At 39.0% G+C, this 25,742-nt stretch overlaps 2 protein-coding genes across 2 annotated transcripts; both read right to left on the bottom strand.

Annotated features, from left to right (window-relative positions):
* Positions 1 to 6,365: 6,365 nt before the first annotated feature.
* Positions 6,366 to 11,144, bottom strand: LOC146498884 (nuclear cap-binding protein subunit 2). Its single transcript, XM_085137819.1, has 5 exons — positions 10,986 to 11,144; positions 10,580 to 10,666; positions 9,585 to 9,679; positions 8,338 to 8,476; positions 6,366 to 6,929 (listed from the first exon to the last, which is right to left on the bottom strand). The coding sequence occupies exons 1-5, from the start codon at positions 11,058 to 11,060 to the stop codon at positions 6,831 to 6,833; spliced, it is 495 nt and encodes a 164-aa protein (XP_084993945.1). The 5' UTR covers positions 11,061 to 11,144; the 3' UTR covers positions 6,366 to 6,830.
* Positions 11,145 to 16,149: 5,005 nt separating this feature from the next.
* On the bottom strand, positions 16,150 to 17,543 carry LOC146498883 (peptidyl-prolyl cis-trans isomerase FKBP2-like). Its single transcript, XM_085137820.1, has 2 exons — positions 16,948 to 17,543; positions 16,150 to 16,570 (listed from the first exon to the last, which is right to left on the bottom strand). Exon 1 carries the CDS (start codon positions 17,389 to 17,391, stop codon positions 16,975 to 16,977), a length of 417 nt encoding a protein of 138 aa, XP_084993946.1. The 5' UTR covers positions 17,392 to 17,543; the 3' UTR covers positions 16,150 to 16,570; positions 16,948 to 16,974.
* Between the last annotated feature and the right edge of the window lie 8,199 nt (positions 17,544 to 25,742).

Genomic DNA, 25,742 nt, shown 5'->3' with positions numbered 1-25,742 from the left:
TCACTATATCATAGAAACATGTAAACAATAATAATAATACAAATAAAAACTGCATGAAGTACATAAAAGACACATTTTAAGCCTTTGCGAAACATTTTTGGCCATGACTGTATTCTCCAAACCCATTTGTTTTCTAATACCATGGTTAGTCTCTCATCCAAGATAAGTCTTGCCAGTGTGTAAGCCAGGAGCCATGTTTTTATTAAATATTCACTAGCTATAGACTGTATAACAGGATTTGATCATCAAATGAGGAGAAAGTTGACTCTTTATATGCATCTGTTAGCTTTAACCTCAGTGGCAGATATTTCTTGGAAATGGATCACAGATCTATGAACATCCATTTAAGAACATTTAAGGCTGTTAAAAAAAAGAAAGTTGTATTAGCATCTGGGATGTGGCCTCATGTCTGCTGGATGTCCATATTAGTGTCGCTGTGATGTCTTCCCTGGACTTTTCCCTTTGTGTCAGTACCCAAAAACAAACACACAAAGAAACACAGAATAACAGACCCATGTGGCTCATACCTGACACCAAAGGCCAGTACAAATAGCTCAGCAACAGACCGTCAACAAAAGACAGTGCAGATATACATGAATGGTAATAAAGAAAATCATGTTTTAATATTTAAAAATCACCTTCTGATGCTTTGAGTGTCACAACAAATGAGTCACTGACTAAAAACTGTTGTATTTAAAAACACATACTTTTCTCATAGCAAGAATATGATTTCGTTGTTGGTAATAGAGCCTCTGACTGGACCGCTACTGCAGACACGACTAACATCCATGGATGTCAGTCGTGTCTAATGTTATTTATTTCCCTGTAACTCTGGGTGATAACATTACTGGTTGCTTTTAATGCATTAAACATAGCCCCGGGCTACATTTCCCTAAAACAAGGTTTCCCCCTCAGCAATTTGATCCACTCGCCTTCCCTCCTGTCTTTTCTCACTCTTCCATCTGAGCTATTTCCTCCACCCAGCACGTGTCTCTCATCTTAGTCGATTGCCACGCTGACAGATGAAGGGCTGATCTACCAACCAGACCTACTGAGTGAAGGAGTATAAATATACCTGAAGTAGATCTGCACTTGACCATTCGTGGGTCAAATGTTTCAGATTTCCTTGAACATCACATAGAAGCTACTCTCCTATCTGAAGCAAGGAAGATCTTTCATAGATCATATTAGGTTTTTTCCTCTTTCCTCGGTGTTGATTTTACAGTGTCAGCTCTAACTCCTGCCATTATTTTTCACTGACACGTAACCCGTGTTTTTATGTCCCCAGCGTCATGCCTTTATGGTGTATCGGATGACAGATGAAACAAATTTAATGGAACCGCAGATGATGAAACACTATCCAACAGCATGTGTGAGGAAGGACAGAGGGCTTTTTAGGGCTCGACACAGAGCACCTACCTGTCATATCTGTTACAGTGATTCCTCCTCAGCGCAGTGCTGAATCAAGAGCTCACATTTACGCTGAATGTAAAGCAGGCGGCCAGATAAAGCACCTCATTTCCCGCAAACACTTCCCCTATGGCCACAAAATGTCAAACTACCATGTGCTAATTTAGCTCTTTTATGGGCACGCTGGAGCTCTCGGGTGTAGATGCATTTCCAAAGCAGCCACTGAGGAGTGAATTACTTTGCTGTAATGAGATCCCCCCTCAATAACAGGAAATCTGCATGTTTAGTCACTGAACTGTTTGAAGTGCCTGTAGCTGATATTTTCCAGGCAAAAAAAATAGAAAGAAAAGGAAAGAAAAGGGATAAAATGACTGTTTCTTCTGACACAGTAGAAAGGTGACGCATTTGTCCATCGGTGAGGCCAGTAAAACATGTCTATATTGTGCTAAAGAGTGCTAATATGTGAAATGTTGGGTTGCTGGGTGAAAAGTAATGAGATGGTGTTTAATCTTTAATCGTGTCAATTTTACTTTCAGTGTTTTTAGGTCAAAATGGCATTAACTTTCTAAAAACATGATAATTTAACCAAGTCCTTATTATTCGTCGTAGAAATATGCTCCAACAGTTACAGACTGAATCAGTCCATGTTTCTCTGCAGTGCTTCTCACCTGCTGTATATTCCCCGCTAATATATATTCCCTCGAAGACTAATTATGAACTCCAAATTGTATTCTAACTGTGAAATTAATTTATTAGCTGACTCGGTCAGAAAGCATCTCACGTGAAGGCTGCTTTGTCTTCTTTCTTGGAAGATGGTATATTTAAATCAAAACATCATCTCTAATTTTCTGTATGTGGAAACAGAAAAGGCAAAGCTCTTTTATCCAACGTTCACTTGTGAGTAAATGAGTTAAGATTACCTGAGAAATGATGAAGTGTAGGTGGATGTTCCACTCACCAGATCTTAATGTTGTGTAAAAGGCATTTTTTGAGCCTCTTGATGCTACTATGCATAGTAACTCTCATAACTTACACTGCACAGAACAAAAATTGGTCACATAGTATCTTCAATCCCAATGCCCCAAGTGTATAAGATCAAGCAACTAGCCTGTCTTTACAAACATGTGTTGCTCTCAAGTGCTCACTGAATTCAAATGTGTTATCTTAACAATATGTGAAATTTCTTCCCTTCTAGATATTCCATGATTAACTTGGGTTGAACTGTGGCTGTGGCTCAAGGGATAGAGCAAGGTAGAAAGGTTGGTGGTTCGATCCCTGGCTTCTCCAGTCTGCATGCCAAAGTATCCTTGTGGAAGATAGTGAACCCAGAGTAGCTCTTAATACTTTCACTGGGAAGTGAATGTTAGATAAAAAAGCACTTAGACATAGAAAAAAATGCTTATGTGAATGATGTTTTCTAAGAGCCAGTACATTTACCATAACTGAAAAATATGTGGATGCGTTCAGGAATCACAGAAACTCAGCAAATAGTGCCAGAAGATGTAATGCTACAGAGCGGGCAGGTCACTGAGGCGTGTAAGTGTGTAAAAGTCGCCTCTGTTGTCGCCTCCTTTGGCATCAGCACAAAAAATGTGCACGGCTTCATAGCAGGGGTTTCCATGACTGAGCAGTTCGTGTAGGTTTAATGTCTAGTAGGCCCAGTATTTCTGGCCTAAATAGTCTACCAGGATCTGTTTCACTTAACCTCCTCCTGCTATTCCCGGTCATAATCTCTGCTGGGAGGTATATTGCTGAACATTTAAAAATGACTCATCTAAAAGATGTTTCATGAACTCTGAATGCATACTATTTTCTCAAATGTTACCGAGAGCTTCACACTGAGGTTTCTGTGAGGTTAAACTAACTTCAATTAAAAACAGACATACAGAAGACATATGTGAAAGTATGTGGACAGGGGTTTGGAAATGCTTAGTACTTAGAAAGGCTTAGAGATGAGTGAGTTTATGCTGGTTTGTTTGACTGCTTATCCATGAACCACTCTCATCATGAATTAATAACCACGCTATCTCCTACTCCAAAGGCTGGTGTTGAGAGCTGTTGCTCTTAATTGTGATGGTGAAAACATTATCTGACTTTAACTCCAACCTGCCAATGACAGGTTGTCTTAGTAATGTTCTTCTTAATGAGAAAAAAGCAGGAGACTGTGATGCATTTCAGTCCTCTCATTAACACGATGTTTAGCTAATTCTGACTATAATCTGACCTCATTAAAAATTACATGTTGAGCCTGAATGAAGCTTTTTTTAAAAGTGTGGTTACTGATAACCACCAGGCCATCGTGTGCTGTGTTTTCCTGCCTGCAGGCTTGGAAGCTGCTGAGAGATGGAGGTCCACTTCAGCCAGAATCAGGAGTAGGTGGAGAATTGGTTCATGTGCTGCTACACTGAACACACCGTGGCTTCAGAGCAGAACAAGCACCACTGATGCCGGCCACGTTCAAAGACGCTGGAGTTGAATCCATCTGTGTGACAAGACATTCACTAAATGAAACAGTGACTTAGCCAGTCTCCAGGTACCTAAACACAACACTGAACCACAATCTAGAGCGAAATGGTTAGTGCAGATGGAACTTTCAAAATAAAATACTTTAACACCTTTCATCAAGCGTGCAAAAAATGTGATATATGATGCCCAGATTGTAACGAAGGGAGTTTTCATGGAAAGCATGAAAATCCACATAAGAACAGGTTCTCTGTGGTACTGAGGACAGAGTGAAAACCTTTTACAATCCATTAGTCAAGGCCAGACCTCCTTCAACTTCAAACTCCACCTGCAGCGTAACAAAAGGGCCTGAAAATACAGGTTAAAGGTGTGCAACAGAGACAAACAGGCGCCTATAATTCAGTCTGATTCTACTTTTACATTTACGCTGCCACACGAAGAGTCTTCTCTATCAAAGTGTCTCTTCATGCATCACATTTCATCATTTCAAAAAAGTTTGTTCAGTAGTATTACATAGCCTATAGTTTTAGGTTGTTGTTGTTTTTTTTGTTTGTTTGTTTACAGTATTCAATCATGTGTGGGATGGCTAGTTTCACATTTTACGTCTGGTTTAATATTTGCTTTATTTTTCAGCTTTTTTTATATTTGCATCCTAGTGTGGGGATATTATTGAAACAGAGACACCTACAACTTATAAAGTATGTGGGGCATGGGTATGCAGTTTGGGGGCCATTATACTCTTGGCCCTCCTGGCACAGTTGCTGCTTATCTATGCCTGGGTCCAAATGGGTTAAAAGACAACTGGTTCCTTGAGCAGCAGGGTGGCTAGCACTACTGTCTCACAGCAAGAAGGTCTTGGTCAGGTTAACTGGTGATTCTAAACTGCAATGGACCTGTCCATAGTGGGTTAACTAATCACTGCCAGAGTGTGAGGCACATCTGCCAAAAACAATCTGAGCAACTTGCTGAATACTTTTCACTTCACTTACCTCTACTCTACCTCTACTACTGATAGCGGACGCAGTGTCAGACCAAAGATGGAAATGGAGCATAATGAGTTTATAATTCTGTCTGATACTGACCTTTGCTGAGCCATTAACTGCTTTTGTTTATTTTTAGATACTCTACTCAGTACTCTACAGTCTTCCTAAGTTCTCTGACAACTCCACAAATACTTCCTCCTATTGGGAATCACAGTTTTTGTTTGTTTGGGATTTTTTTTCCCGGGGAGTCCCCAGGCAGAGGCTATGAAAGTGAAAGAAAAGGGGGAAAAAAGTGCAAGTACGTGTTTAAACTGTTAACTCTATGCTCTCGTCACTAACCTAAGCTCACATGGAAATTGTATTCTTTTCAGTCTCTCTGCCCTTCATTATTCCAAGGAACTCCACCCTCCTCTTCTGCCATCTTGTGTTCGTTTTCAAAACCTGCTTGAAAGGATGTGATGTAGGAACTGGTGGTGAGGACAAAATGAGAAAGCTAATTTCCAGTATTCTGTTTTGCTAATTGCTTCATCTCCACGTCTCACGTTGAGATAAGAGACCAGCTGACTACCTATTAAAACTTGCGATATTAAAATCACAGGCAGAGTGAGGACTGCACAATCCCGAGCTTTTCAAACTGTTTGTGTTTATTCCATATTTAGTTTGTATAAAAGTGTAGGGAGGTGATGTTTTTAAAGTGTATATACAAAATGTACTATTTCTTCTCCTTTTATTGCTGGATTTCCTTTATTTTATTACGCTCATATTATGACCACCAGCCTAACATTGCATTGGTCCCCCTTATGCTGCCCTGATGAAAGTAATATCCACATGGATGGCATGAACCAAGGTTTCCCAGCAGAACATTGTCCAATGCAACACACTGCCTACACAGACTTGCTTCACTCCCCACGTGCATCAATGTGTCTTTGCCACCCAGAACCCTGTCGCTGCTTCGTCTTGGTTCCTTCCATGGTAGATACTGACCGTTTCAGACCGGGAACACCCCACAAACGATGGCACTTTTGGAGACTCTAAGCTAGCCGTCACAATTTGGCCTTTTTCACTAACATTGTTATTTTTGTCCATTTTTTCCTGCTTCTAACACATCAGGTTTAAGGACAAAATATTAACTTTCTTCCTAATATATCCCACCCACTGACAGGTGCCACGATGAAGAGATAAGAGTTATACCCATATATAGCTATATCTATACACACACTAATATATATTATATATAACCACCTTTCTGCGACAGATAATAACAATGTATGTCGCTCATGTCTCCACACTGGAGAAGTAGCATACAGCAGACAGTAACACAAGTGGATACTTTACACAATTTGTATTTACAGCTTATTTCCATCAACTAGCATTTGTCAAACAGCCAAAATACAAAGAGGAAAAGAAAACAAACATTGCTACATTTTGTTCTTTAGCCGTATTTGAGAGAGATCACGGATTTAAGCAAAGACCCTTTTAATCAAACAGACTCCACAAAATGACATGAACTTTCAAAAAACACAAGACTTTATTTTAAAAAATTATGCAGTTTTGGACACGGTTTCAAACATGGAACAGCAGACTGCATCTTCACAACTTCAGGTTGTTATTTGAACATGACACAGAAAATCAAGACAACAACTTTATCAGAGGGTTTCCAGCCTGCAGGAAAATCAATGGCATTTCTTTACACAGGATAATAAACATCACCAAATATCACATGTCAACCATGTAGACAGATGGCAGGTATATTAGTCGCAGAGGTGGGCAGAGCAAAAACCAAGTCTCCAAAACAAATAAATAACATCTGCTCACACCTGGATCCAGTGGTCCGAGCTGGACTGCTGTAGAGGGCTTTCATGACAAAATTCAGATGATCTGTGGTAGCTTGCTGTGACCTTGTGGGAGAGTTAATCCGGAGCAGGACTGACAGCTGGGACTCTGTAGTCCAGACAGACTGCTGTGGACTTTATTCTAAAAACTATTGCGCACCTCTGTGGGTCGATGCTGCTGAGCCAGCTTACCATAACCGCCTCTCGCTGGATCATAATCCTGCCTGTACTCATCTCTCACCTACACAGTTACACACAGAAACACACAGAGAGGGGGGAAAGGAAGAGAGTATAAATCAATCACTTGTTCAACTGAGACTAACACACTCTACCCAACCCTGTAAAATCAGCATCCAACCATTTGAGAAGCACTTCTCATCACTCCAACCTTTAACGTGACATTTGTTTAATGAGCTGTTCTCAATGATCAAGACTAAACTTTTACGCTCCAACACAAACATTTTCAGGAGTCATACTGCTGGGTGTTTGTAGGAAAGGAAAATCCAAACAATAATCAGGTCCTTTGCCCAATATTTGCTGCCATGTTTACGCTCCCAGAAAGCTCGACAAAATAAAACATGATTATGTTATGTTGTGTTTGTTAACAGCATAATATACCCTCTCATTTTGCTAATGCATTACTACGGTAATGCCATCTATTTAAAGGCCATGGGTATTCATGCATAATTTATTTTCTAAGTTCTAAATATCATACTGGTGTATTAAAATGTCATGATAAAGTGTATTGATTTTTTGAATGCCATTTCAGTATGTGTCATTTTTCAAATGTCATAGTATGCTGCATTTTATGTTGTTGTCCAAAATATCTGCAGTGCAGAGATTGCTGAAGTGTTCAATGATAGACAATGATCATCATGATGATGACAGTCAGGTAAAAAGCATCAGCCAAACCTGAGCTCTCAACATAATGGAAACTACTACAATCACCAAGTGTCCCTGCTTTGGTGAGTTCATTTATGAATTGTATGAGTAAAATACCGTATTTTCCGGACTATAAGGCACACCGGATGATAAGGCGCATTAAACGAAACAAATCTGATATGATATGGATCTGAAAAGCAGACGCAAGCATTTCTGGACTGAAGTCTGGACAACCGGCTTGAGGCGGCTGTTGTTTTTCGGGCTATATAAATAAAATAGAATTGAAAGTTGCTGATCTGAATGTTTAGTAACAAAGTGCACCCCAGTCAAGAGGTTTAAAAACTCTTATCTCACAATCAGTAAAAAAAACAACAAAAAAAAAAACATAACATTAAAAAATAAACTGAAACAATATTTTTATCAAAGTGATAAAACTGCAGGTTATACAGGGTTCGAATCACAACAGCATGATCTATTGGAGGCTGATTTCGTTCAAATAAACAAGATGAACAACAAAGTGTTTAAATTATACCAGTCAGCTGAGCTCTAAAGCCCAGATCAGAGACGTCTACAATGTTCTTTAACATTACTTTAGTCGTGGGTTAATATCTTTTTGGATTAATTCAAATCCGAGTGCTGTTACTCACAGAACTAACTTTAAGCTTTGTAGTTTGCTCCAATAAAAATAAATAAATAAATAAACCAGCAGTCGGCATCCACAGCAGGTTACTTCCACATTTATGAAAATCTCATATCCTAACCCTCACCTGTCCTCCTGATTTGCCACGACCAAACTGTCTTCCCTCCTTGAAGCCGGCATCCCAGTCTGTCCTGATGATGCGGTCATCCAGCCGTGTGCCATTAATGAAGCGCATGGCATGCTCTGCATCTGCACGGGTGTAGTATCTGGGACAGCGTTAAGGCACAACACGTGCAATTCATGATGTTCTGGTAACTTCTGAAGGGGATTCTGAAGTAGGGGTGGGCGATATAAACGATATACGATAGAAACGATATAAATTTGGCCAACGATAGAGATTTTGACGATACCGCTCTACCGCGATAGTGCATGTTGATGAGGTCATCAAGCTGCGCCTGTTTTGGTTGAAAGCATTGCAGCAGCTTCAACCATAATCATCTGCAAATTATGCCGGGCGACAGTCATAGCAAAGAGATGAAGTACTTTTAGAATATGAGGAAAGCCAAAAACTGCGCTTCCTCCACTTCTGTAACATTGATTCATTAATGCTGAATTCTCTCGCAGCTGCTCTATTCCCATGTTGTTGCAGTATATTAATAACTAACCTCGTATTGTGGATGAATAATCTCAGTTGTTCTCCTGACTTAAGTTTGGCCCGTGTATAGCATCCTGCTATGCGATTGCATTTGTTCATACAGAATACCTCACGTTAACTTTTATTGAGTGGAAAAAAGTTGGCGTTCATCCTCCAGCTTCACTGTGCTAATGTTATGCTAACATAGCTGTGTCGCTAGCAATCAGGTAGCACAACATTATATACCAGGTAGTCCAACTTCAGTAACCCTGCAAACGCCACTGCTGTTTAGTTTTCTGTCTTTTTGTCTTTTTCGTTTGACTTTGGGAGCTGAAGCGGACGGAGTTTTGGACCCAGATTACTCTGCGAAGCTCCTCACTACGGCAGCCGTAATGCTCTGACAATCCATCAAGCAGTGCGGCTTACCAAAGTTGCACTAAAACATTTTTTAATGGATTTCTGCACGCCCCAATCGGTTCGAGGTCAGTAGGCACAACCAGAATTCATACATAAGGCACACTCTTGATTTTTGAGAAAATTAAAGGATTTTAAGTGTGCCTTATAGTGTGGAAAATACGTTATACAGAAGAAAATAATATATCGCGATATATATCGTTACCACACGCGCTTCAAATTATACCGCGATATGGATTTTAGGCCGTATCGCCCAGCCCTATTCTGAAGCCAGTCAAATTACTGACAGTTTCTTTTAGCATGAATTACATTTTTTTGAAGGATACTCGACAAAGCAGAACCCACAAGCAGTCTTCTTGATTTTGTCCAGGCCAATGATGATACGCTTGACATCTCCACTTTTAGAAAACAGCTCGTGTACCTGTTCACAGAGGCAAAAAAGTTAGAAAACTTGAGAAAATTTAACAAAATGTCTTGAGAACTCTGGAACTTCTCTTATGATAAACTATCAGAAAAATCAACACTATTATGTGTTTTTGACATATATTTTATGTGCGACACATTGACGTTCAGTTTTTTCCATCAAATTTTCCAACCCTTGAACACAAAGACAGCTTCAGTGCAGTGCTGCTGAAAGTGTCAAGCTGCTGTGAAGCTCAAAACAGCTAAAATGCCACTCTTTACATGACTTTTGTCAGGCACACAACATGGCTCACTCATCCATTCATACAAGCACTTTCTATCTCACAGTCACACACAAATAGAAAGCAACTTGGGGTTCAGCATCTTGCCCAAGGATACTTTGGCAAACCAACAATCTTCCAATTAGTAGATAACCTACTCCAACTCCTGAACTACAGCCACCCAACACAGAGCGCACTGCTGCGCCTGTCACACACATGCCCCACCTACTCTAGTCAGTCTATATGTGCAGTCAACACCTGCACATATGGACTGTAAATTTATAGTCTGACGCGTTTTACAATCAAAATAAGCTTTTTTTCATAATTCAAAAAAGGCTTAAATTCATAAATGTATTAAATTCACCTATTAAAACTTCCACTGAGGCAACACATCAGTGGAATCCGTGTGATTGCTCTAAACATATAAACACTTGAAGCATAACTAGAGGACAATATTTGACTAAATTTATTTGTTTTGAAGACAGATCACATGCACTGTTTTATAAATGAGTCTCCTAATGTATTAATAGCTCAGTCAGCAATTTCCCCCATCATATTGGTCTCTTTGAAGAAGAAATTCAGCAACTTTCCAATAAAGCCGGGTTATTACTTTAACTGGTGGAGGTTTTGTGTCTTACCTGCTCCTCGGTGGTGTAGAAGGAGAGGTTGCCCACATACAAAGTGTTGCTCTGCTTCAGAAGCTTCTCCTGTTCATAGCGATTACCCTAAAAGCACAAGCAACGTTACAAATGTTTTAAAAAAATTGCTCTCAATAAGTTGACATTATAGCGTTCAAACGACCTTTGTTAAAGCAAGGAGTTAAGTTATAAGTTAGCCACGCTTTAGTCCTAACGAAGCATCATAAAACAACATCAGGAGTTTTTAAGGCCAGGTTAAAATACAGAGATGTGTTTTGCTACACTCCACTACACAGCACCGCTCGCCTTTGTTGTTTGCTAACAGTTAGCTAAAAGATACATTACATTTACATTCCCGTAAATTATGATAAGTCACCGCCTTCCTAAAGACCACTTCCTCATTTACCTTAAAGTGTTGGTCTCTGTATTGGCTAATGTCAATGTAAGAATCACTGTTTAGCGCGTTTAGTTTAGCAGACATCGTGAAAAAATCGCAGTGAGGCGCTTTGCTGCTCTTCAACTAGGAGCATGCCGGAAAAGCGACGACGTTGCTTCCGTTTCATGTGTCCGTCCTTTGAATAAGTCCGGGTACAGCAACTTCTATATCAGGTTAATGGCGCCGCCTGTTGGTATCACTGACTGTAGAAAACACATAACAGTGATTTGTACAGTCATCGGTTGATATTCAATCATTGCCAAAATACAGTCACTGTTACCAGCAGGCAGACTGTCTGTGACAGTTTAAAGACCTACTTGCATAAATCATAAAACCCCAAAACCTTAAAAAAAAAAGTTTAAAAATGTTAATTACGCATCAAAATACTATTTTGAGTCCTGTTTCTATTACACAAGTGCAAGGGCATAATCACGCATGAACTTCAACTATTTTTTTAAATAATACTAAAAATATGTTTTTTAATGAAAGGTCACAGTACCTCAAAGTCAACAAAGATAAATAAATAAAAATAAAACAACTAACTTGGCTTTTATTCCCAAAATACAGATTTTTTTATTCATTAATATTACAGTTTTAAAAGTTTGTCGTTCGTTTTGTTTCTTGTATCCAAACTGGACACAAAAAGACTGAAAGTTTGCTACTGTTAAACTGAGTCGTAGTCACATGACTGCTGGAGCTGTGTGAGATGTGGTGCCACGCTGTTGGCTACTGCACTTTTATTATTATTGGCTACTAAAGGATCAGTGCCCCTCTTTTTCTTCGTTCTTCCTCTGCTATTCTTTAAAATAGTTTGTTTTATTAATATTTTACTGTTTTATATATGTTATATATGTTGAGAAAATGTGTCTGTGTGTGTGTGTGGGGGGGGGGGGGATTAATTTACTTTAATCTTATGCTTAACAAAAAGTTATTATTAATTAATGAAGTTGAGCTCTCTTAGGTAAACTAGTCTCCAGGCTCCATAACAGACATTTAAAGCTCTTTTTTGGATGTTGGTTGCCTTTTGCTCCATTGTCTGTGAAGATAATTCAACACCACTTCAGTAATGTTGAGGCCTGGGCTCTGACGAGGTAAATAAATAAAATTATTTATATATATTTATTGTATTATAAATAAATTGTTGCAAGGTGTCAGGGGCTCGAGAACGCTGTGGCAAAACATGAGACTACCACCTCCATGCTTAATAGTTAGGAGCAGGTTTTTTTGGAGTGCAGTGGTTTCCTTACTGTTTTCATCCTATTTGTGCAGATGTGTGCAGGTGTTTTGCTGCTACCTCTTTTGGGATTTAAACCTTGGGATGATCTCTGCAGTATGTCTCAAATGCAGAGAAGCAGCAGCCCTAAATTATACCTAATTTACAGACAATTTGGCTCATTGTAGACTGATGAACATTCAGGTCACTGTAGTTTTTCTCGCCTTTCCCACTTCTTTTCATCACAGTAATGCTTCTAAGGTCCTGTGAAAGCTGTCGCAAACAAGGCATGTTAAATGCCAAGCAAGTTTCCTTAAGAGGTGCAGACTTTGCTTGCCTTCATTTACAGGAATGACACCTCCTGCAGCCCGCACTTCAAATTTCATGTCTTAAATCTGAACACCAAGCAAGCAATTTATTTATATAGCACTTTCAGAACAACTCCCTGGCTTCAGCTTTTTCAGCTGTTTTCAGCACAGTTTCAGCTGTACAGCATTCACACAGCATTTTTGCAGGAAATGCTAATTTTTCTAGTTATTTATTGATTTTTAGAATACTATGTAGTACTATGCATGTAGATATTAATGAGATGAATGATAAGTATCAATGTTACATTTGTCAGTAACAAACAACATCAACTTTGTGCGTACAAGAAAAATTACATTTGGTACAATATAATGTAAATCTTCCTCAGCTGTGCAACGCATCCGAAAAGATGAAAAAAAAGAGTGAGGACTGAAGGCTTTAAGAATTAGGAAGCGAGGGTGGGGTGGGATGGTATGAGAGGGAATCAGAGAAGGTGGGAAGGAAAAGATTAAACAAATGAGTGGGATGGAGGGATGTAGGAGCAGAGGTGAAAAACAGGGACTGGATATCAACAACATTTGGAAAATAAACAAGGGGAAATAAAGAGGTGAAGCCTAGTTTGCTTCACCTCTTTATTCCCCCTTGTTCCCCTTGTTTAAATGATAAACAACCGATTCAGCGACTGCAGACTGGTATGAGGGAAACATCTGTCTCCAATCTCCGGTTAGATTTTTTCCACAACTTGATTCTGAAATTCTTTTACCATAATTTTTGGATAGACTTTCATGGCACTTCCATACAAATCAACAGCATAACTTTATCTTCAGTAAGATGAGCAAACTAAACTTTTCTTGGGAAAGTTTCTTGGGACATGTTCAAACGTCCCACTGATCCCCCAGAGTACAACTACCTCTATTTGCTTCCTGGTGGTGTCTTCGTCGGAGGCTATGTTGCTGCTCTGCAATCTGGATATAACATTAAACAGGTGAAAGGGGACATTTAAGTTGTGTCCATTAGTTAAAGTGTTTTTTGAGTTTTCTCACTCAAGTTTTTTTCTTTATTCATGTGCATTGATGCAAAACTGTTCAAGGCTATATAAAAGTCCTAGAGACCTCCAAAAAATATTCTTTGATTCCACCGATGTTGTGCAGGAACAACCTAACTAACCTCTAGTTATTTCTATTTTAATTTCAAGCAGACTTGCAATTATTTTTATGGTCTTCAGCAGTATTTCTGCAGACTTTCTGAAAGTCTTACTAGCATCCTGTTGCAAAATGCAAATTTTGTTTTTGCTTTTCTAATTGAAACTAGAAAAACCCAAAATGGAGGACTGTCTGTCAAGGATTGACAATGGAGCTAAAGGCAGCCAACATCCAAAAAAGAGCTCTGAATGTTTGTTACGATGGCTGGAGAGTAGTCTGCCCATGAGAGCTCAGCTTCATAAATTAATTAATTAATAATAACTTTTTGTTAAGCATAAGTAAATCCCCCCCCCCCCCCCCCCACACACACGCACATTTTCTCAACATATATAAAACAGTAAAATATTAACAAAATCGAATAAACTATTTTTAAAAAATAGCAGAAGAAGGAGGAAGGAAAAGAGGGACACTTATCCTTAGTAGCCAGTAATAATAAAAGGGCAGTAGCCAACAGCGTGGCACCACATCTCACACAACAGCTCCAGTGCTTCAGTGGTCATGTGACTATGACTCAGTTTAACAGTAGCAAGCTTGCAGTCTTGTTGTGTCCAGCTTGGATACAAGAAACAAAACAAACAAAAAACTTTTAAAACTGTAATATTAATGAATGAAAAATCTATATTTTGGGCATAAAAGCCAAATTTGCCGTTTTATTTTATTTTTATTTATTTATTTTGTTGACTTTGAGGTAGTGTGACCTTTCATTAAAATACATTAAAAGTTTTTTTTGAAGTTTGTGCATGACTATGCCCTTGCACTTTTTTCTTTTTTAACAGAAACAGGACTCAAAATTGTATTTTGATGCGTAATTAACATTCATTAACATTTTTCAACACACACACACATATACATATGTATATGTATATGTATATATATGTATATGTGTATATATATATATATATATATATATATATATATATATATATATATATATATATATATATATATATATATATACAGTAATGAAGTATTTGTACTTCGTTACTTTCCATCTCTGATGCCAACAATAAATCATATTCTAATGCAAAATGTGGTTTAGAGAATATTTGTGTCATGTCGCCCACAGAAGCACTTAATCCAGCTCTCTTACTTAAACCAGGGCCAGGAAAGAAACATATCTATGTGTTTGTCTGCCATAAAGCACGATAAAAAAAATGCAAACAAAGTGGCAACATTGTCAGTGTAAGCAGACTAGTTGATTCCTAGAATTATTAAATTACTAATGGCACATTTGTTCATGAAAACAGGCTGCAGTCAGGTGCTCTTGGACCCTTCTCATTCAACTAGGCGCATGCCGGAAAAGCGACGACGTTGCTTCCGTTTCATGTGTCCGTCCTTTGAAAAAGTCCGGGTACAGCAGCTTCTAGATCAGGTTAATGGCGCCGCCTGTTGGTATCACTGACTGTAGAAAACACGTACAGTGATTTGTAAAGTCATCGGTTGATATTCAATCATTGCCAAAATACAGTCACTGTTACCAGCAGGCAGACTGTCTGTGACAGTTTAAAGAGCTATTTGCATAAATCACAAAACCCCAAAAGCCTAAAAAAGAAATGTTAATAAATGTTAATAAAAACATTAAAATACTATTTTGAGTCCTGTTTCTATTACACAAGTGCAAGTGCATAATCACGAATGAACTTCAATTGTTTATTTAAAATCATACTAAAATATGTATTTTAATGAAAGGTCACACCAACTCAAAGTCAACAAAATAAATAAATAAAACAGCAAATTTGGCTTTTATGCCAAAAATAGAGATTTTAACTCATTAATATTACGGTTTTAAAAGTCTTTTTTTTTGTATCCACCAAAAGACTGAACGCTTGCTACTGTTAAACTGACTCATAGTCACATGACCACTGGTGCAGCTGTTGTGTGAGATGTGGTGCCACGCTATTGGCTACTGCACTTTTATTATTATTGGCTACTAAAGGATCAGTGCCCCTCTTTACCTTCCTTCTTTTGCTTTTTTTTTTCCCAAGTAGCTTATTTTGTTAATAGAAAATGTGTGTGTGTGTGTGAACTTATTATTAATTAATTTATGAAGCTGAGCTCATAGGCAAACTAGTCTCCAGGCTCCGTAACAGACATTCAGAGCTCTTTTTTTGGATTTTGCATGCCTTTAGCTCCATTGTCTGTCAGGATGAGTTAACACTACGTACTACCGACAGTCTTCCATTGTGGGGTTTTCTAGTTTCAATTAGAATAGCGCAAACAAAATTTGCATGTTTGCAACAGGATGCTAGTAAGACTTTCAGAAAACCTGCAGAACTACTGCTAAAGACCACAAAAACAATTGCAAGTCTGCTTGAAATTAAAATAGAAATAACTGGGGGTTAGCTAAAAAATATATGCACAGTCCTTTTATTTCAAGTAGTAAAAAAAAATAAAGAAATCAAAACAAGAAGAGTACTAATAAACATTTTATTACATAATTCAAATTCTTACAGTGAAAAAAATGATCCTAGTCTGACCCGACTCCCACTTCACACTAAATTATTTTCTGAACAAAACCCCCCAAATAACAAAAACAGTGTGCAGATGTGAATAAACCCGCGCACAGAAAATTAAAATGAAATGAGATGAAGAGACGGCACAGCACAGTCAGGATACAGGACGTAGCTACTGCTGTCAACCCTCACTCTAGAGCTTAGCTGGTACAAACAGCCAGTTCTTGCATCTTCTCAATTTCAATTCAATGAATCAGAGCATAAAAAGCAAAACTGCTAGAAGGAAAACAGGAGCTTTGCTGACTCTTCTCTCACATTTGCCTTTTAATCTTCATCAGGTGTCACTTGGTCTCCACTTAATGCCGCAGCACCTCCTGGAACCTGGAAAATTAAAGTTAAAGAGCATATTGTTATAGTCAGGGTAAAAAAACAAAACAAAACCCAGTCAGTGTGTGTCCAAGGACATCATCCCCTAAACAAACCCCGAAGATTTTTCATATGTATAAGTTACATTAGTTATCTCTGTGTTTTTGCTTTAAGGATATTAATGCTTACAAACGTCTAAAAATGCAGAAAATACCCCGCCGTCAGGCTGTTTCTTTTACCAAAATCTCTGCACGTTGTTTTCTAGCTGGATCTGAACTTGTGAAAATGTTATCTGAGCCACTTTTAGGTGAATGACCACTCTGAAAGCAGCAATCCTTTCTGCAGACTTTGTTTGCCCCTCAGGCTGGTGTGTTGGTGTGTTAACATCTTACCGTTCTCAAAGCTGTCCTTCTTCTTCGTCAGAGATCGGATCTCCTCTCGATGCTCAGCAGCTCCACTTCGAAGATCAGCGTCGCTCCGCCGGGAATCTTTGGAGGGGCTCCCCGGTCTCCGTAGCCCAGCTCGGCGGGGATGACCAGCTTCCTCTTCTCGCCCTCGCACATGCCCAGCAGGCCCTGGTCCCAGCCTTTGATCACCTGGCCGGTACCCAGGGTGAAGGTGAAAGGCCTGTCGCGGGGAATGCTACTGTCAAATTCGGTGCCGTCCTCCAGCTTTCCGGTGTAGTGCATATTCAGCACGTCTCCTTTGCGGGATTTGATGGGGCAGTTGTCCACTCGCTTCTTGATGCCGATCTGCAGCTTCTTCTTCTCGGCTCCACTCACCGCCGCCGGGCTCAGGGAGAGCACCGCCACCGCGAACAGCACGTACACCCGCATGGCTGCAGTACCGAGTCTGACGAGAGTGAAGCTAAAAGACCAGCGAGCAAAAAATGGGGGGAAGCAAAATGAGAAACGAGCAGGAAATCTGTTCTTGAAAGCGGATATACGTAAGATACGACCGGATGTCGTTTACCGGGTGGTGTTACTACAAAACCCGTTCGGAAAAAATACCTGAAGTTGGATTCACATTGGTTGATTCTGGTCGGTACCATGTGGGACTAAGTTCCCTGTACTGGGATTGTTTTTTTGTCACTTATACGTAATATATATAAATATGTCTTTTTGTTTTCTAAAGACGGTAGTTTACTGTTATTGACAGTTTTGTTGTTTTTCTTGTTTTTTTAAAGCAGAAATGTAAAGAAAATAGTCTAAGGACTAAGGCTGTAATTCTCCTCCAATTTGAATGTGTCATTCAGCACTTGTAAATCCTAGCAACCGTCTTAAATCAAGTTACATCCGTTTAAATTTGTGAAATATTTACTTTACTTGTTATGGCTTGGAAATGTGAAATTATGCATCTGGAATGTCTTGAATGTTTTGACCCTGATGTTCTCTTTGTTGGAGGCGACACAGTCGTGAGTAGGGATGGGTACCGGTGTCCGGTGCCATGATGGCACCGGTTCTGACATAAACGGTAGTAACCAGACCGAAAAGCAGCGCACATTTCGGTGCTTTATTTCGGTGCTTTTTTTTCCTGAGATGTGATAGGATATTGTATGATTGGCTACAATACTTCGAATTGTAGCCAATCATTTTACGTTTCCGGGGATAGTAGGCGGGTCCAGGTACATACGTTCTTTTAGAGCAGAGCTACAGATTAAAAATGTCCAAGACGAAGCGGTCAAAAGTCTGGCTGTACTTCACAGCAAAAGATGCAAACTCAGCAGCCTGCAACAAGTGCTTTAAGCTGATACTGTGGAAAGGAGGTAACACCTGAAATCCGATGAAACACCTGGCGACGCATAGCGTCTTTTTTTAAAAGCCGAGAAATGCGCCGTATTTGATAGCTTGCTGCGAGACCTCACACCGAGCGCATCTACTGCAGGTGTGGTGCCTGTTATCGGACCCAGAGTTAGCAACATCCCCCAAAAAGCTGAAGAGTAGAGTCCTGGCCCCTAGCCCTGCCAGTGTAGCAGAAATGATGAGGATGATGATGGCAGCAGCAGCCGTTCTTCTCTGCGTGAGTAGCTTAATGTTGTTCGTGTTTAATTTACGTTGAGTAGGCTAACCACGTTATTAAATTAATGCATGTAAGGTGAACTTGCAAACATCATCATAGCTACATTCGGCTGCCTTCTTGTTTGATGGCAGATACTCCCTTCACCCTGGCCAAAAAGGCTAAAATGACCAAAGAAAAAGTGGGAAACAGTTAAACATGAGGTTTTTGGACAAATTTGTGTTTTTTTCCATTGTTTAAGCACTGCTTCCAGCCAAGAGTGATACCATATATGCCCTATAGCTGCAGAAAAGGCTAACATTGTTATCTTTTTACAAAAAAACAGCTGAACATGAGAGGTTTTTGGACAAAGCTTGTGTTCTCCATTCTTTAAGCACCGGTTCGAGCACCGTTTAAGCACCGGCACCGTTTCAAAAGTACCGGTTTGGCACCGGTATCAGATAAAACCTAAACGATACCCATCCCTAGTCGTGAGTGTACAAAGTGGGAGGAGCCACTTGCACAGCTTCGTTTCTATCTTTCTTTTTTAACTTCTCTTTAAACTTTTTTTCAAGTGTTTCACAGTTTGAACAAATAAAGGCTTCATGTTCAATTTTCATCTCAGACAGTCTTTTAAAAAATAAACTTTATTTAGAATAATAACAATGACAATTCCAAACAGACAAGCGAAATATTGAATCATTCAGAACAGTATATCACACCTCTTTTTTCTTTTCTCCTAATCAGAGGAAAACACATCATTGCAACATTGCAGTTGGTCCACCACAATCAAATAACTGAAACTAAACATATCTATCTATCTATCTATCTATCTATCTATCTATCTATCTATCTATCTATCTATCTATCTATCTATCTACACACATATGCATATACATACACAAATAAATAATAATAATTTAATTAATTAATTAATAAAAAAAATGGAAAATAAACTGAGAACAAGGAACAAAAATAAAGGAGACAAGGGGGATCATAAAATCTCTAAAAGTGAGGTTCCATAAACAAGACATAACTTAAATAAGGGGCTAAGAAAAATCAAACTCTTCTAAAAATCTATGCAATTTAATTGCTTGGGGCTTCAGAGATTTACACAACAGGGAGAGTTTGTTTTTAAGAGCAGGCCATGAAGGGGGGGATTTAGCATATCGGCATTTATGAATGTAATATTTTGTTATAATAATGAGATTGTTAACTAAAAACTCACTATTTTTGTCCTTAAGGATTACTCCAATTTGAATATTTTGAAATAAAAATCAATATTTCTAGACTGGGACGATATTAGGTCATGGAGAGATTTCCATAAATTTTGGACTGTCACACACCCATAAAAAAATGTGCTCTGTTGTTTCCACAGTTGTTTTACAAATATAACAGTTGTCTGACACAAATTTAAATCTTTCTCTCATCTCATAGAGGGGTAAATATTTTTTGTAGTTTTAAAATGAACTTCTTTAAATTTGGGGGTAGCCAATGGTTAAATTATTAATTTTTTTTGCATTTGTCAGTTGTATTCTGAACAGAGATGGCCAGTAACGAGTAAATTAAGTGATTACTATTGCAAAAACGGTAATTAGATTACTGTTACTTTCCCGTAAGCACGCTGCGTTACTGCGTTACTAAAACCGTGATTTTCTTGCGAGTGTCTCATGACAATGACATAAGCGAGTGCGACGTTCGTGACAACAGCTGTGTGCAGATCAACAATGGATAATATATCGAGTGCGGGAAAGAGTATGAGCGTGCAGCGTTTAAAGCGTGGAAGTACTGACCTTACTTTGAGTTTGATTCCGTAAAAAGTGACAAAAACATTAGCGTCCGCTGCGTGGGAAGAAAACTTATTTTTATAGCGAAAAAAAACCCCTAAACTTCCAAGCAAGCATCTAGTGCGCTACCACGTAATGTGAAATTCACAGAGACACTCGCGGATTCTTCAACTGACCGCTGCGGCTAACCTGCACCAGGGCAAACCTTCGCCTACCCCACTCCTGCTTTACAGGTGAAAATAGAGCAACAGGACCGCTAGTCTTTGATTTTATTTATTTTCTGCTGTGTTTCACTTGCATTTATTTGAAAGAGTGAGTGTAAACAAAAAAATATTTTATTTTAAGTGCTGGAATGTGCAGAAAATAGGTTTAAATGTTAAACAAATTTCTTCCAGTAAGTGAATGTTGCATATAATTTTTGCTTGATGCATAAAGTTAAAAGATTAAAACTAATAAAACAAGTTTTAAAAAGAGACTTTTCCATTTGATTACATTTTGTATGATGGATTATGCAGAAAAAGTAGAATTGGGCTGAAAGATCTATCGCTTTATCACCTATTCAGGTTGTAAATTGTGTTTTTGAAAAGTAACTAAGTAACTAGGTAATTAATTACTTTTGAAAATAAGTAATCAGTAAAGTAACGGGATTACTTTTTGGGGGAAGTAATCAGTAATTAGTTACTGATTACTTTTTTCAAGTAAGTTGACCAACACTGATTCTGAATATTCTTTTTATCAGGCATGCATTTAGTTAACCAAATTCCAAGATATTTGATTTCATTTTTGACAGGTAAGAAGAGTGAGAACAATTATGGATACTCATGAGTTCACATTTGTCCAGGTTCAGGCGTAGTCCAGAAGCATCAGAAAAGATCTTTATTGTATCTAAGGCCAATTGAATTTGTTCTTTATTTTTTAGAAAGATTGTTGTATCATCGGCAAGCGGACTTATAATTAATTTGTGGTTATTTATGTCTAATCCTTTGATGTTTGAGTTTATGACAGTAATTGCAAGTAATTCAGTGGCTACAATGAATAAAAGGGGTGAGATGCTGCAGCCCTGCCTGATGCCTCTTTCCACCCTGAACCTGGGTCATGTGCCCCAGGGCAGCTGTGGCTACAACTGTAGCTTGCCTCCACCAGTGTGTGAATGTGTGTGTGAATGGGTGGATGACTGGGTGTGTAAAGCGCTTTGGGGTCCCTAGGCGGGACTAGTAAAAAGCGATATACAAATACAGGCCATTTACCATTTACCATTTACCATGTGCCTTCTGAAAGAGAAACGCAGCTATTAATATTAGTGTATAACATAGAGATCATATCCAGAAATGCACCTCCAAACCCAAACTGTTTAAATATCTTAATAATAAAAGTGTGTTCGATAGAATCAAATGCTTTATAGAAGTCCAAGAACAACAAAAAACCATCATCCTTAATTAGGTAATTGTAATCGATAAGGTCCAAAACCAAGCGGATATTATTTTGGATCAACCATCCTTTGAGAAAACCTGATTGTGTTGGGCTAATTATTTCAGAAATACCTTTTTTTAGTCTTGTTGCTAAAAGTTTTGTAAAACATTTTGTAGTCTGTATTGTAACGTTCGCAAGAACCAGACGTTTGGATCTCAGTTTGTCCGTTTATTCGGTAACACAGGCAAACGGGCCTTTAACTCCGGGGAGAGTGCCCTCATACAACACCTCACTTCAGCCCCGCACAGTCACACAACAACAAGGACCCCCCTCCCCTTCCTGCACACATTAACTCCCTTTTTTCTGCAGCACAACCAAACATGTATCTTAAAGAAATAACAACAGTGTGCAGAGATAACCAACATGTCACTGTAAAATAACATTTAACCATCGTAACAGTATTTAAGACTGTTATAGGTATTAGATTACTTAGTTTTTTCTTGTCTTTTCCCGGTTTTGGGATTAATTTTATAACTCCTTGTTTCATTGTTGCCATCAGCTCCTTTGGATTAATACATTCGTTTAATGAATAATAGTAATTTTAGATCTTCCCAAAAGTGCTTATAGAAAAATTAAAGAAAAAAGCAGTTGTTATTCCATCTGGTCCCAGTGAGCGATCAGATGCCATGCTCTTCTATCCACTTGGCTTTGGATAGCAAATAAGCGCCCTTGGCTCTATAAAGGTACATTTCATCCATTTTAGATTGTAAGTTGTTAATTTTTCCTTTTTCTTCCTCAGTCCAATTCAATTTGCCATAAAGATTCATAAGTTCTTTTACTACATTTGTTTCCTTTGTTTGTTTAATTTTTTACCGAATGGGATTGAGGTTTTTCTGAATCTAAATTTAAGATATTCCCATTTGGATATAGGTGTACTGATGGCATCATCATTCTGGATATCTAAAATTAATTTTTTAATAGAATTACAATACTCCTCGTTTGCCCAGTTTCGTTTCTATGCGCTACTTGTCACTGGTCTGCAGTCGTTGCAATAAAGCGTAAAGGCTGGAAAACAACAGACTCGATTCGTGAATGCATTTTAATACTAATTTCGTGACATTGTAATGTGCCGTGCGGAAGACTATTGACTATGTGCACTGTCACTACCCGATCCGTACCGGAAACCCGATCGGTACCCCGCATGCGCGTAAGATGTCTACTTCCGGTCGTAGCGTTTTACGATAGTTATGGGTCATCTGTTAAGATGTTAAGAATAATAAGTATATCTTAAAATGTTTGCAATAATGAAGCATTTCAGTACAATGTAGACAAAAACGAAAAATAAAAAGATAGTTACGGATCGGGACTCCCCGATCCTTACTGCGCATGTGCAAAGTCGGACCGTACAAATCGGGTCTACCCGATCCGTACCGCGCATGTGCAGGGGTTTTCTTCTTCTTCTGTTCGTTTAATAGCAGTTTACTCCCCAGTGTACGAGGATACTGCCACCTGCTGACTGAGCGAATGAACCCTATTGTAAACTGAATTAGCGTCATTACAAACGTGTGTTTAATTTGATTTAGTGATAATCGAGTGTGTTTATGCTTGTCTGTGTGGAGAGGATTGTTGGAAGAGTGATGATGTCCGCTCTCACTGTCAGTTGTCAGTAAACACTTCATCTGAATCTTCACGTGACATATTACAAAGTCTGTATTATTAACTCTGTAATTAGGCGCCATTCTTCTTATTTTACGGCGCTGTTATTCAATCGGGGGACGCTCTCTGTTGAGGAGAAAAGCATGAATTTGTTTGTATACGGATTATCCATTGTTTAAATGTCCTGGTAGTCGGAAAGGAGGCAGAGCTGCTGAGAAATGCTAGGAGCTAACTGGGCGCTAACCGTATTGTCACTACCCGATCCGTACCGGAAACCCGATCGGTACCCCGCATGCGCGAAAGGTGTCTACTTCCGGTCGTAGCGTTTTACGATAGTTATGGGTCAGCGTATCAGTTAAGATGTTAAGAATAATAAGTATATCTTAAAATGTTTGCAATAATGAAGCATTTCAGTACAATGTAGACAAAAACGAAAAATAAAAAGATAGTTACGGATCGGGACTCCCCGATCCTTACTGCGCATGTGCAAAGTCGGACCGTACAAATCGGGTCTACCCGATCCGTACCGCGCATGTGCAGATGTTTTCTTCTTCCTCTGTTGGTTTAATGGCAGTTTACTCCCCAGTGTATGAGGATACTGCCACCTGCTGACCGAGCGAATGAACCCTATTGTAAACTGAATTGGCGTCATTACAAACGCGTGTTAAATTTGATTTAGTGATAGTCGAGTATGTTTATGCTTGTCTGTGTTGAGAGGATTGACTGGAATAGTGTTGATGATGTCCGCTATCACTGTCAATTGTCAGTAAACACTTAATCTGGCTGATGAATCTTCACGTGACACATTGCTAAATCAATATTATTAAGTCTGTAATAAGGCGCCATTCTTCTTATTTTACGGCGCTGTTGTTCAATCGGGGAACACTCTCTGTTGAGGAGAAAAGCATGAATTTGTTTGTATACGGATTATCCATTGTTTAAATGTCCCGGGCAGTCGAAAAGGAGGCAGAGCTGTTGAGAAATGCTAGGAGCTAACTGGGCGCTAACCGTATCATTCAAATATATTGAATGTCGCAATGTTGGCAAAGAGAGGAAGTGACGTGAGATTTGCGCATGCGGGGAACCGATCGGGTTTCCGGTACGGATCGGGTAGTGACATGCACGTTAGCATATGCTACTTCCGGTGCGGAAACTCCTGTGGGCAGCTTTGTTTCCGGTGTCCTATTCGCGCCCTGTTTACGGTCCATAACAAGTTAAGCAAATAAATAAATAAAGCGGCGATTTACATTTCTATAGATGTCTCGGGCATTTACCCAATATATCTGTAAATGATGTTAATCGACTTGTCGATATTTTTCCCCCACGCCTCAGGGGAAAAGAGAAAAGGGATTCAAATGTTATATTTCTCAGCTGTCCCTCGTTTATCGCGGGTGTTATGTTCTAAAAATAACCAGTGATAGGTGAAATCAAGTAGCCAATTTTATTTTTTGACGGTGCAAAACGTTTCGTGTACATCGTGGACATACAGCACTGCACTTCAGAGTCACACTGCTAGCGATAGATGCAGCGATTCTGTACTGTACAGGAGAGACGGAGGAGATCGTCTGCAGCGATCAGGACGCAGGACGTAAAAAAGCATGCAAACTTGCACTAAAAAATCTGCGAAACAGCAGGTGAAAGGTGAACCGCGTTATAGCGAGGGACCGCTGTAATTTTGAAGGTAAGTCACAACATACCCTTCGTAAATACTAATGTATAGAAACCGTTACCAGCAATCATTAATTTTTTGTGTGGCTTTTTTTCACGGTTTGCTAACATGCTGTGTAGGTGTGTACTTGACTAGCTGATATCGACATAACGGGGAAAACATCTGGTTTGACTACTGTTCACCTGTAGTTTGAATGCTGAACATTTGCCTGTTTAAATCATAAGACCAGTCACTATACAGAGATGTGCTTCTGAATGTGGACGATGTGTCTTCTGCTGCAGTGATGCAGTTCTGCTTGTGTTTAGTGATGTAAACAACTGATCGATCTAAACTCTTTAAACGTCAAAATTGATCATTAGATTTTTATGACACAACAGTGCTGAGTGTTCCCACCTTCTCCTCTTTGTAACTTAACGCGATCGTTCCGTTTTCGAGTTTTGGACATCAATTTTGGAGTATATCTTCGCAGTAGCGATTGACCGCAAAGTAAAGCTACCGGAAATGTACAACCCCACATCTGGTCTCAAACCAGGAAGTTAGCATTTTCTCGTGCACAGGGTCAATTTACCTTAAACTGTACACTGAAATAACCTGCTGGGAATAGTTTGTCCAGACAAAGACCTTGATACTATAATACTATAAAAATAAAAATAAAAGAAGGGATTATGTC

Source organism: Neolamprologus multifasciatus, chromosome 17, assembly GCF_963576455.1.
Source record: "Neolamprologus multifasciatus chromosome 17, fNeoMul1.2, whole genome shotgun sequence".
In the NCBI taxonomy this organism is placed as follows: domain Eukaryota; kingdom Metazoa; phylum Chordata; class Actinopteri; order Cichliformes; family Cichlidae; genus Neolamprologus; species Neolamprologus multifasciatus.
The sequence above is the reverse complement of the archived record's forward strand: the minus strand, read 5'-3'. Positions and strand labels throughout refer to the sequence as shown.